General features: G+C 38.7%; 1 protein-coding gene across 1 annotated transcript in view; it reads right to left on the minus strand.

Moving 5' to 3' along the window:
* Positions 1-255: 255 nt before the first annotated feature.
* TRPC6 (transient receptor potential cation channel subfamily C member 6) overlaps positions 256-14,255 on the minus strand; it is a 113,720-nt gene continuing 99,720 nt past the window's right edge. Inside the window, exons 10-12 of the mRNA XM_052812918.1 lie at positions 6,805-6,888; positions 4,843-4,918; positions 256-3,352 (exon numbers count right to left, since the gene is read on the minus strand). Of these exons, the coding sequence (XP_052668878.1) occupies positions 3,201-3,352; positions 4,843-4,918; positions 6,805-6,888 (312 nt within the window). The 3' untranslated portion in view covers positions 256-3,200. The remainder of the gene's footprint in view (positions 3,353-4,842; positions 4,919-6,804; positions 6,889-14,255) is intronic.

Raw genomic sequence — 14,255 nt, forward strand, 5'->3', positions numbered from 1 at the left:
ATAGATGTTCTGAAACATCTAGCATCAGTCACAGTTAGTCACAGCTGACAAAACACTTGACCTTGAGTCTAATCAAGTATGAAAAGACCTTTGTTCCTTCTGCAAAATTTTGTTTGTACTAGGGTTGCTAGTAAATAAAAGTATTTTACTATATTTGTCTTGGTGTTATCTTCTAAGCAAGAGCAGCCAAAGGTTCCCAATGAAGGACCAATGTATTCATACAATGCATCACAAAGGCATTTTGAGTCTGGTACATTTAATTTTTCTATCAGAATAATATATTTGGTATTGTGCTCATTTTAAATACAACATTGCTTGTCACACACATTTGGCAATAGACCTCTTCAAATATATTTAACAAATTGTTCCATAAGTAATAACTACATATAAAATATCTTCATTGAATTAAAAAAATCCATATGTATTTTCTTCATGAAATACAATATATACATTATGATCTTATAGTTTTAAGGTAAGTCAAAATTTGGGCTTAAACAAATTCACAGTGTCCATTTTACCTCTGTAATAAAAATCTTCACTTTAAAAGTGCCTGGATCTTGAACAGTGTTTATGTAGTTCCTTACTTGGGTTTATAGAGATCGAAGGTTTTACCACCATCTAGCACTAGACCGCAGATGCATATTGCACATTACAGTGACCTAAAATAAAGACTTTTGATTACTGAAAGTGAACTTTGACTGTCCTTGTTACCTCAAGTTCTGACCAACAGATTTTGTGAAGAGCTTGCCAAAGGTGGAAGATGTGCTTTGAGCAGTATGGCCTCTAATGCGGTCATTGGAGCTGTAGTAAGTGCTCACTGCTTCAGGAAACCAGGCCCAAAAATACTCAAGCGGGAACTCAAAATCAGTGGCCAGTCCTGGCCAAGGGAGATGGGCAGGAACCATCCAGGAGCCGAAAGGCAGTGAAGTTAGCGTCACGCTGCCTTCCAGCCCAAGATCACCCCAACTGCCTTCATTTTCCACACAACGGCTGACACAGAAACCGGAGTGTTTCTGGCAAAGACCAGCCAGTCGGGTCATCTCAGAGTCTGCAGTACGCCCTGTTGATTACCGCAGGAAATACTGCAGGTTATGAGGTAATGCTTTTTTGTGATCAAAGGCAAGTTAGGAAATTGGCTATTCTGTAGCTCACAGTTTTTCAGGCCAGCACACTGTGGTTTTGAATACAAACTGCTCTACTATCTCTGACAATCTCACTTTCCTTCTCCTCCCTCAAGGGAAGAAGCCTTAAAAGTTTCTAAACCCCGAGTTCATTACGCCTGAGGCCCACAGGACATGGATTGTCCCACAAGCTCCATTTGTGGCTAAACTAATGGGCCAAGCAGAAGGCTGAGCAGTTCCCCCAAACCCTGACAAACACCCTTGGGACAGGCCAACCTCCACACCAGCTTCCATTGCTCTCCGGGCAGGACACAGGCCCTTGCCTTCACCTGTCTCCACATGATTTCAAAACACATTCTAATACACTCTTTTTTTCCCTGAAAATACACAGTGATTTCACCAATAGTTTTTTAAAAAAGGACTATCAGTAAATTCAGCTAGAAACTAATCTAAACCCATTAAAAAATAACTTCCAGCCTAAAAGGGAGAGGTGGAAACATTCTGATACATTCCACAATAAGTTTCACAAAGCTAATTTAAAAGCAATTACTGACAAGCCATTTTCAGCCTTGTTTCCTAAACAGACAAGGCTTCTATAGGTGTGTTATACATCTTGATGTTCCTGTTACAATTTTTCACAGCCCTTTCACTAATTTCAACCAACCTTAAAGAGGAGCAGGGATCCCCAATGTAATATATGCTTCTAACAGTCCCAGAATTGGTGATTGTCAGAAGAGTGAAATCCAAATTACTGTATTAACTGAAGGAAAAATTAGATGGAATTTAGCCTGTATCTATCTGGAGAGACAAACCAGCAGACTGTCCTGCAGAGACATATTAGCTAGCCAGTCACACAACTATCAGCCAGACATAGCACAGGCTACCTCTTCTCCAGTTTAACAGAAGGAGACATAGAAGAATTATTGCAGTGGGCAGGGAGGAAGTGTTGGAGGCTTGTGCTGATGACATGGAGGGAAGATTCTTCATTAAAGGAGTCCTAGGGAATACAGCACAAGAGCTGAGCTTTCTCCAGTGGAAAAAAGGACAAGGGATGTAAATCCACAGAAAATGAGACTTCACGAATTTTTGGAACAACATGGTTTTGTTTGCTAAGGATAGATCTGAACAAAATTCAATGATTTAAACAAGTTTAGCTGTGGGGAAACACGGTCTCCAACGCATGATGTTCCCAGAATTCAGAGAGAGGGTTTGCACCCAACATTTTAGTATCTTCCACCTTAAATAAACGTTACCAGCTTTACATTCAAACCCCTACCCTGCAGTTTGCAAGTTTTAGTTCAAGATATAAAAGCTGGAGAACTTGGTAATTCTGGAACAGATTAGAACTTCAAGGATTAATTATTTTGGGTTAAAGAAGTTTTCTTCAGGCCTCAGTAATAGCTTTTCAATAAACTTGGTGAAAAATATTTCTTTCTTAATGCATTAACTCCCATTGGAAACTAGGCATCTTTCAGGATAGTCCAGTGGTGACAGGGATAAGTAGGGAAAAGTATAACACAGTGCACTGAGTATTCTGACATCTACCTCTTCAAGGAAACGTTCAAATAAATTTAATATCCTGCACATTTTTAAGAAAGGCAGTTAGCTTTTTTTTTTGCTAGTTGGGAATGCTTGAAAAATTAAATATCTTTTGATATAAATATGTAAAAGCCTGGAATTTTCCTCTTTTGCTTCACTAAAATATATGTAAGAATGTCTACAAAAGGAAATTTGCAAAAATAACCACTTTATGTAGGAAAAGTTTAGATTTATGCTTTTAATCTTTTATGACTGGGCTTATCAAGATTCCACTGGAATTCTGAAAGACACAAATTGAATATTAAAATGATCTCAAATTAACTCTTCTTCAGCAGGTAAAGAAAAAATAAGTATCTTTACTCAAGTGGTATCTCCTCCCTACCGTAGACCCAGAGGATTTGCCACTGTGGTTTTTTAATAAAGAATTGGAATGATTTAATTTCTGAATATCTTGTAGAAATGTGAGCTAGACTTGAGAAAAACAGAAATATGGCTTTAAGTGAATTGTTAATGTTCTGTTGCATTTCTTAAACATTTAGGTTATCTCTTGCTTTCTTCTTCCTTAGAGTCAATTGACAGTTTTTCCCCAAGTTTCCTTATAAGTTCTGCCAGATCTTCAGAATTTTGAGATTTTTCCTCAAGGAGTTCATACCGGAGACTTGAGATGTCCTGTTTAATTTCCTTCAGTTCACCTGTAACAGACATTAGAAGATGACACTATTAAGAAACAAAGGAAAAAACCCAGCATATCCAAATATCTCACAGTTATTATGGGTTTTCTCCGGATTTCTTTGTTGAAACAGAAAAAGTGGATGCTCTGCTGCCCATTGGTGAATGGTGGCTTAGGGACAGGAATATGAAGATGCAGTTCAGGAATCAAACATATCTGAAGACAAAAATGTGAGAGATCACATCAGTTCACAAAACTCAAATGATCCATTAGATGGAAGCTGCTGTTCTGCTGTAAGAGAGATCATAGAATCATAGAATCATTTAGGTTGGAAAAGACCTTTAAGATCATTGAGCCCAACCATTAACCTAACACTGCCAACTCCACCACTAAACCATGTCCCTAAGTGCCACATCTACACGTCTTTTAAATCCTTCCAGGGATGGTGACTCAACCACTTCCCTGGGCAGCCTGTTCCAATGCTTCATAACCCTTTTGGTGAAGAATTTTTTTCTAATATCCAACCTAAACCTCCCCTGGTGCAATTTCAGGCCATTTCCTCTTGTCCTATCGCTTGTTACTTGGGAGGAAAGACCGACCCCCACCTCGCTACAACCCCCCTTCAGGTGGTTGTAGAGAGCGATAAGGTCTCCCCTCAGCCTCCTTTTCTCCAGGCTAAACAACCCCAGTTCCCTCAGCTGCTCCTCATAAGACTTGTGCTCCAGGCCCCTCACCAGCTTCATTGCTCTTCTCTGGACGCAATCCAGCATCTCAATGTCTTTCTTGTAGTGAGGGGCCCAAACCCAAACACAGTATTTGAGGTGCGGCCTCACCAGTGCCGAGCACAGGGGGACGATCACTGCCCTGCTCCTGCTGGCCACACTATTTCTGATACAAGCCAGGATGCCGTTGGCCTTCTTGGCCACCTGGGCACACTGCTGGCTCATATTCAGCCGGCTGTCGACCAACACCCCCAGGTCCTTTTCTGTAGATCATGCAGATTGGGGGTGCCTGAGTCCTGGCCAGCAACAAGGCCTCTCACTGTCCAAAAGAGAGCGGTCCTCTGCTTTTCCTACTACACTAAGTGTCTTTCCAGCACCAGAGGGACGCAAACAGACAAGAACATTACTGTGAAGTGCATTCACTAGTGTCCCCATATATGAATCCCCAGTAAGAACACATATCCACACAAGGAAGTATTCATAGAGGAGTGCTCCAAACCAGCTGCTGCACTAAATGCAGTCTCACCATGGGAAATGCATGGGCATTACTAGAAGTAGCAACACTTTTCACAAGAAGTCATCAGATCAGTGATAGTTTCTGATGGGAGAGCAGAGACAGAAAGCCACATCTCTTCCTTAACTTCAATTTCATGGTAATTTTACATCTTGCACTTGTAAACATGTCAAGTGTTTTGGAAACATTTTTTTCAAGTGGCATATGTAACCAGTTTAATTAGTTTGTTTTGATTCTCTGATTAGAGATAAACATACAATTCATCAACATACTCACCTTCATTGACTTCATCACTTTCCTTATCTATTTGAGCTTTCAGTACGTATCTTTTAATGAGACGCTTCATTATTTTCTGCAGAGAAGAAAGAAAAGAAGGAGTTTTCTTAGTTGGATTTTCTAGTATTGCTATGACATTTCAAAATATGAGTTCTGTTACCTTCTGTTGCATTCAGACATTTCAGTGTAGGACTTGCTAGGTTAAAGGAATATAATGTAAAAATCTCTGCTTTCATCTACAGTAGATATTTAAACTTTATGATTCTGCACATATATGTACATGAAAGTTAGAAAACTAAACACATCTTACAAATGTTATCATTCACGAAGCTTAACCTACTACTGGAGTCTATGTGACTAATACAGTTGCAGCTTTGATCTCCACGTAGGTGAAACCATGTAGCCTTTATTGCCACCAGAAGATGATAATGACCCTGATTAGCAGTACTAATTGCTAAACCCTTTTGCCATCAGTTTATTTTAATCTATTTTTATATTACTTTTGATAAGTTATCTTTTCCCAAGGAGAGGCTTAGAGAAGATGGGACCCACAATTCTAAGAGTCATTTAAGCATCTCAGCTGGGACTTATCTAACCAAATACAGGTATTTTCTAACGTAAATATACATACCTGTGGCAGTCACCTTTAATTCCCTCTATGGATAGAAAAAGCAAACCTGAGAGCACAGTTCATCTCAGACAACCAAAACTGATCAAATAAATCACACCATTAGAATGACTACCCTCTCTGCTAATAATAAGGGGAACCTAGGCCAGGAAATTTAGATGTCAATTTTACCTTTCCAGGAAAAATGAATTCCGCCCCTGATTCTCCCATTAGTTTAAATTACTTGAATAAGAACAACGTATCTAATTACCTTTGATGATCTATCTTTCTATCTCTGGGTTTAATATTTTCATATGGTGTAACCCATGACAACACAATACTTTTTGTTTTTTCACTACGAGATATAAAATATACATAGGTTTATGTGTCTTGCTTTTATCTCCACAGTAATGGACCTGACCAGAGGTGGTTGTGAGGTGAATTGTCCCAGATTAGTGGTTCCAGACCATCACTACAGTCATGCTTGCAAGGTCAGCAGCTGTACTGTTTATTCTAATAATCTGAGAATGTTTCAAATACAAAGCCACACATCCTCATGTTTATGGGATGAATTTGTAATCCTAATATCTATCACTGCATCATAATGAAATTGGCTGTGAAAAAGGGAGATTTTGGAAAAGACTTGTGCAGATACTGTATAATGCAAGAATGGAGCAGAGCTAGCCTGCCCAAGGGGAAAACTTTTTTTTGGTTTATGGTTAAAAAAGGTATACTTGTTTTCTCTACCATTTTGCATTCAGATAATCTTGTTCCATTGCCCAGGCAGCTCTTGCTTCTTCCTTTCCACCTGCTTTGTAGTCTTGCAGGAAGAAAAGGAGCAGCCTCTGGACCAGAATAGCTGAGCTTTATATGGACTGTGCTGGGTCTTTTTATACTTAACTGCACAAAGGCTCATTGCAGTTGTTTAGGAGGCAAAGAATAAACAGACTGTATTGATAGCATAAAGGCTGAAAGATACTTGCAGAGCTTAAGGTATTAGTATATGGAGGTGTGGCACAATAAGCTGAGCTGCTTCAGCAGATGGAACAGGAAGATTTTGGGTTTCTTTTTGGTTTTCTTAATTCACACTGTGCAGTTGAGGACTCAACCTGTCTAAAACTAAAAGCATTTTTCAAGCGCTTTAAAATATTGTACTATAAGGGTAGCATGAGAGAAAAACACCCTCAGATTGTACTGCAAATACCTAAATCATTGCATTTATGTCTGATATATACAAAGTCTGTGGATTTATTCTTGATTCATGCTGTTTAACATAAATTCAAAACTGTCCTCATGTTGTCAGTCTGCCTGTTCTACTACTTCTTGAGTTTGTTTAAAAATAAACTGGTTTTTACCTGGTATTGCCTTGGAGGATTGTTTAAACTGTTTAAGTGGATTTCATCTGAGCTTCTTATACTTGATTGCTTTCTTTGACCAAGCTGAAATGGAAACATTATTTATAGTACAAAATAAATAGAAGAACAATATGGTTAAATTACCTCATGCATATATCGTATGACAGAACATTAACTGTTAAGCTCAATTTGCTTTGTGGTAAATTAAATTACTGTCGTAAAGTCCTCTTTATGTGCAGAATTTCATCACAAGAGTTGAAACAAACCTTTCCAGACTGTGACGTTGGAAGGTGAGAACTGGGAGGTTTTCTCCCTTTACTCTGCCTCTCACCTGCTCCTAACATGCCCAAGGGACCAGAGCTGAGCAGCCACCTCCCCGCAGGCTTTCCCTTCCTCCTCAGGTACACAGGAGAGGGATCTGCGTCAGGAGGAAGGCAGCACTGGTGCGGCACAGCTTTGTAGGCAAGGGATGAGCGAAAGTCAGGGCAGGGTGTGGGAGAAGCCAAGGAAGAAGGAGAGGTGGCAGCATTACCCCTTTCCTTCTGTTCATAGCGCTTGCCCGTAACTAATGTGCAGTTTGCTTCTCCCCTCACTTGCACTAATGGCTGAATGTAATCTGTTAGGCAGTTTATGCCACGGACCACAAAATTATCAGCTAACATTTCTGAGTAGCATCTTCTTTACTACATGTGCTGAAAGGAAAGGGCATCACTCCCTGATGAAACACGGAGGATGCAATTTGCAGGCTTCGTTACCGATTTACATCTTTGAGAAGGACTAAAGCATCACAAAATGGTGAACTGAGACTAAAGCTGCATGACTAGGCTGCAGTAAGAATGAATAGCAACTGTCAAAATGAAATGAATGATATTACTTTAGATTGATAATGGGGCCAGTTCAATGAGTAGTAGTGCAAGAAATAAAAAAAAAAAAAGTGATATATAAATCATGATTGATCTGGATGAGGCATAAGTGCGACTGTCACTAAAAAGTCAGTTCTCTAATTATAAATGGTGCAATACAATTTTTACTGTTTTAAAGCACAGGGCTATCATTGCAGTGTCTCAGATCCTGTGGGATCACACTGTACTTCCAGTGGAGGTTCTCCATGTTGGCTGTCTCTGTGTCTTAATGCATCAAGTACCTACAGATAAGCAAACTGGGACACTCTGAGGACTGGTAAGTAATATGTCGGATACGCTGGGACATAGTGTGATGGGGAGGAAGGCAGGGGAGGGTTAGATGCTTATGCAGCTGTACAGGCATGTCACACATCAAGGGAGCCCGCAACACAATGCCTGACGTTAATGAAGGCCAAAGCCTTCGTATAGCCATTTCTCCTGCAACTGAAATCACTATAACCTCTTGAGGTATAATGGGAAATTCCCATGGTTGAACTTTGATAATAAATGGAAGTAGGAATATGGAATATGTGACAAATATTCACCAGATGTCAATTAGAAAATGATAAAAACATCTCAGCAGAGAGCTTTATTGGGGCTTCGTTCTAACATACATGTACTAACACAAAGGCTAAAATAAAAAACTTGGGAATTGTATAGGTATAAAAAGGCTAAATGAGGCATCAGATTCAGTTGTTTAACCAGCAATGAGGTCATCAATTAAAATTCTCAATTCTCCCAGCTGCTGCAGAGCTTGTTCCTTAAAAGTCTTCTAGTTTTCTAGCTTTCCATATAACTTTATATTCACTTTAACAGTAAAGCAAATAAGTCTTCATGAATCTGCAAACAGGGAATAATTTCAATATTTTTAGATTTTGTTTAGCATTTCATAGAATCATAGAATGGTTTGTGTTGGAAGGGACCTTTAAAGATCATGTAGTCCAACCCCCCCCTACCACAGGCAGGGACATCTTTCACTAGATCAGGTTTGTAATTTGATATTTTTTCCTGAAGAAAAGATTACACTTACTGGTAAAAAATATTAATTTGCAATTAGTATAAAGTTTACACTTAATTTGGAATTTCTTTTTGTTCTTTAGAAAGATTCACAATATCTATATACACATACTTTTAAAAACATTATATATTTATTGACAATATGTTTATTTAACCAAGCAAAAATAATGATAGAAGATACAAAGTAATATATAAATATATATATAAATAATTAACATTTATCTCTAACATATTAACCTTAATTTGGATGGAAATTGAATTAAAGATGTATAAAAAGGGCAAATTATTGTTGCTTTTTCTTGCTTGAATAAAGCTACCTTAAATGTTTTGAATATATATTAGAAAACATAAGTTTATCTAAACATTTTAACTTAAACTATGTACCTGATTTATAATAAAAAATAGTGCCTAGTGAGTTTACACGAATGTGTAATCACTATGTCTTTCGGGATTTTAGAACTAATAATACTCTCTTGGGCCTTACCTTTATTGCTAGATTAAAAGAGAAAAACAATCTTCCTGCTTTTTCAGCTCCTGGTTTCCTAATTTACAATTTTTGGAAATAATGTAGTAGAATAAGAGGAAGAGTATACTTCCTCTGCAGTGGCAGAGGAAAGTCGCCCTGGCCAAAGCTGCTCTAGTGGTGAGCTTGAGCTCCAGCTGTGTGGTTGGTGTCCCAGCCCTTCTGGATCTCTGACTTCTTCTGCAGCTGATACCATTCATGATCCTGTTACTTACCAGTTTACATATAATCTACAAATGCATTTAATTTTATTATGTATTTTTTCATATTTATTATGTATTTTATTATGTATTTTAAATGTAATCTGTCATGCCAATTAGCAGTTTCAAATTTATGTTACATTGGTTCACTTCAAAAGTTAATCCAACGCTTAACTAAAATTTGATTTTCACTTGAAATAGCAAAATCGGTAATACATGGTGAAATAAGTGAGATGCTGCAAACTTGTAAAACCAGACACACTGTAACATCTTTATCTTAATTGTGACCCTTCAGCACTCTGCATTTTTTGAACACTACAATGTACTTTTAATTAGTTACCAACTACACCTTGAAAGTTGGCAGGTAAATCAGAAGTGTGTAACTTCATTCAATCTGCTTATGTGTCATGGTTTAACGCCAGGCAGCAACTAAGCACCACACAGCCGCTCACTCACTCCCCCCCACCCAGAAAGGGTCGGGGAGAAAATCGGGAAAGAAGTAAAACTCATGGGTTGAGGTAAAACGGTTTAATAGAATATAAAAAGAAGAAACTAATAATGATAGTGATAATACTAATAAAGTGACAGCAGTATTGATAAAAGTATTGGAATATAAAAATGATGCGCAGTGCAATTGCTCACCACCTGCCGATCGACGCCCCGTTAGTCCCCCAGAGGCGATCCCCCCGCCCCCACTCCCCCCAGTTTATATACTGGGCATGACATCACATGGTATGGAATACCCCTTTGGCCAGTTTGGGTCAGCTATCCTGGCTGTGTCCCCTTCCAGCTGCTTGTGCCCCTCCAGCTTTCTTGCTGGCTGGGCATGAGAAGCTGAAAAATCCTTGACTTTGGACTAAACACTACTTAGCAACAACCGAAAACATCAGTGTTATCAACAATCTTCGCATACCTAACTCAAAAACATAGCTCTGTACCAGCTACTAGCAAGACAATTAACTCTATCCCAGCTGAAACCAGGACAAGGTATAACAGTAACAGGGCAGAACATCCACTGTACGTTGCTGAATGACCACTTGGTGGCAGAGATTGCCAAGATTTCATTATAACTTCATTTTTACACAAAATTTTTAAACCCTCTTTAAGCTCCACACCTACAGGTTTTTCCTCTCCCCAAAATTACTACTAGAGTAAAGTCAGCCTGTCACATTAATGACTGAACTAGAATTCATATTTTTAAGTTAATATCTATTGAACATCCACATATGAGTAAGTGAAGAGGAAAAAAAATGTAATTTAAATAAAACAATGATAAAAACCCTATCAAAAATAACTCTCCTCCAGGAGTGTTGTGTGAAAGAAAAGATGCAGCATACATGGATCATTGCTCTTAGAAAAAACCTTCTTTAAACTTGCTTCTCATTTCATCGTTCTCTAGTATTACTTAAAATTCAATGCAATCAGAATAGTAATGTAACTACTGTAGTTGTTTTGTGTAGCACTGTTAATATCTTAAATCCCAGTTTTCAGAAGCAGCTGACAACTTGGAGCACCAGTAAATTGTACGTGCTTGGACCAGAAAAGAGGTTCCCAGAAAATGACTCAGTTTGCGCTCCTATAACCAGAGGTCATTTGTGAAAATTTCAGAAACACTGTTTATAGTAAAAGTTAACATATTTTTTATTGTTTGAGTGAGGGTTTAGAACTATTTCAATAACTAGTTGTTCCTTATTTCTATTCTGAAGGGCCATGTTTTAAGAAAAAGGCTTAAATACATCATCTGCCACTATTGGTTTTTAGCTCAGGAAGATGAACAAGTTCTGTGACTCTTAAACCATAAACTTTCTCATTTACAAGGCAATTTTTCAATTTAGAATAAAACTCAAAGTAGGTTTCTTTAAAACTATCCTTTTTCTTCATTTATTTCTCCCCTTTTTTGGTTTGAGTTTCTTGTTCACTTGATGTTTAAAACAACAATTCTAGCCTGAAACAGAAGAAATCTGAAAGTTTTAATTAACAGCCTGAAAGAAAACATCTTCACAGCCTTTATTGTTATATGTAGATATGTCTCAAGAAATCAGTTTCTGGTGTGCTACACTTTGAACACAGCTTTGTAAATCACTCACCGTTTAGCACTCATGGCATCTGGCTTTGTTTTCTGCCAACCGTAATCAGGGCAGAGCTGTCTCTAGGGGCAGAATTTCCCCCTTCCCATCCTAATTCTTGTCTTTACACTCACCCTGGTGCTGCTGCCACTTTCGCACTGAGAGGATGCAGGCTTTGCAGGAGGAAAGACCCCCAGGCTGGCTCTGAATCAGTAAACTCAAGCGTGTGTCAACGTTTCTGGGTACTGCAATGCAGTGTCTTCCATCAGTAAACTTTTAGTGTCCTCCCAAGTAGGACTTGCACCAGAGCAACTGTCTCTCTCCCTAGGCACAGTTTGGCAACTGGAATGGTCTGGGGACAATAGCTTGCAGCAACCCTACTTTGGGAGGAAAACTACTTGAATAGGGGCAAGCCATTCCTGAATTGGCCTCAGTGCCCAGATAAGCTCCCTGTCACATTTAATTTACTAGCACAGCCACAGCCACTGAGTCTTGGTCTGGTCTTGCCAAATCTTATCTTTGCACAGCTCATTGCCTTTATAGTAGCTCCTTGCACAAGTAGCTCCTTACTCAGCTGTCACAGCAGCACCAACCTGTGCAGCACAGGATGAGTCCAAAGTCAAAACCCAAAAAGCCTGAGAATGCCGTTGAGAAGATGCCATAAAACAGCCTCAACAAGAGCGAGTCATCAACAATGGGTCGAAATGTGACACAAAACATTTTAGTTACGTTTTAGAAGTGCGAAGGATCTGACAGATTCAGATGAAGTCAGCTCCACAGTATGTGGCGGTCCAAAAGTTAAGTAAAAATGTAATCATTTGGCAGTATCAGTCACCCTGCTGGAAAAGCTGAGGAATGAATAAATGTGACTCAGCTGCTTTATGTTTTTCAATGTAAAGGCTTTGTTTTCAAATTTGATTTGCAGTTTTATAGCTGCTTTGGCTGGGAGTAAGCACATTTCATTGAGCATTAGTTATACTACAATCTGCAGTGAGTGGAAAGCATTAATATTTCAAGACTAAAAATTAATTCAGGGTTAGGAAAAAATCTGATGAACGATGGTTGCATCTTTACAGCTCTCTTTCAGTGGGACTGCTGTAAAAGCAGACACAACTGTCACTGCTTTATCTAGAATTGGTAATTATTACACTTTGCACCTTTCTAGCCATCTGAATTGCTAGATTTGAATATAATTTTGCAAAGGAATGATAAAAATCCAGCTTCTTTCCTTAGGGTGTAAGAATGGGATTTTTAAGAGTACCTGTTTTATGGGAACATAAATTTCACTTTAAAAAGTCATTAAAAATAAGCTTCTAACTTACGTGCTTTTCAAAGTCACAAATTAAGTGAATTAGAAAAAAATATCCTTTGATTTGTTGTTTCTCACCATCACTCAATTTGAAGTTTATATGCATCTCCTTAAAGTCATGTTTTTTCAGTGATGACTTTATCACTCATGGAAGTTGTGAAATCGATTTGCATCAAGCAGCTTGATGAAAAGTTTTGCAAATGCCAGAGTCATTAAAAACTTGAGCAAATGCAGTATCACCTCTGTTGGGTCTTAAATACATTAGGATTAGATTTCCCAAATAAAATGAAGTGAGATCTGTGAAATGTTAGAAAAATTACCGGTAGCACACACGAGACATCTAAAATTGATAACAATGTTGACTTTGGTGACAGTGTTTGTAACATCTGTGTTTGTTTAGATAGACTACTATGAACTTAACCAGAGGCAGAGGCTTGTCAGAGGCACAGTATCTTTCCCTATAGCTCCATTTTTTCCTTCTAGGATTGTAACCAGTTTCTTTTCTCTTTTACTCTTCAACTGATAACTGTGATGGAAAAAGCGCTTCTCACATTGGTGACAGAGAGCTGACAGATGCATGTAAATACTTTGCTGGCATCCAGACTAATGACTCTTGACTACAGACTCAAAAACTCCTAACCTTGAGCAGGCCTCTGCTCGGACTACTGCCTGTTTTAACAAAGATGCTGACACATTTGTTTCTGCCACCATGACAAACCTGTAATTTCTTCTTTTGTGTGAATGTTACCATACGCTCACCTTTCTATTCACTATGTCTGACCAGTTGTCTTGCAAAGCTCTTCTTCCCTAATGTGTTACAATACTGCTAGTCTTTACACTTCAAATACCACCTAACACTATATGCTATGCTCCATGTTCTGCTAAAGCAATTCATTTGATTTATACCAAGACACTGCAGGAAAAACAGACTGACTACAAACTCCTTAAATAAGCCCATGAGATACAGGAATGAATCAACTCAAGTGCTTTTCATTGCACTTGTGTAAATAAAACAGATAACAGAATACTTTACAATAAAAGCAGGCTGCATTCTTAGTGGAAGCAGAGACAGGTGGCCTGGTTTCATCTGGGATAGAGTTAATTGTCTTCCTGGTAGCTGGTAGATATAGTGTTATGTTTTGGGTTCAGTATGAGAAGAATGTTGATAACACACGGATGTTTTCAGTTGTTGCTAAGTAGTGTTTAGACTTAAGTCAAGGATTTTTCAGCTTCTAATGCCCAGCCAGCAAGAAGGCTGGAGGGGCACAAGAAGTTGGGAGGGGACACAGCCAGGGCAGCTGACCCAAACTGGCCAAAGGGGTATTCCATACCATGTGACATCATGTCTAGTATATAAACTGGGGGGAGTGGGCCGGGGGAGTTATTTTTTCCAGAGTGCTGCTCTGGAAATAACTGGGCATCAGTTGGCGAGTG

The sequence above is a fragment of the Harpia harpyja genome, chromosome 17, assembly GCF_026419915.1.
Source record: "Harpia harpyja isolate bHarHar1 chromosome 17, bHarHar1 primary haplotype, whole genome shotgun sequence".
In the NCBI taxonomy this organism is placed as follows: Eukaryota; Metazoa; Chordata; class Aves; order Accipitriformes; family Accipitridae; genus Harpia; species Harpia harpyja.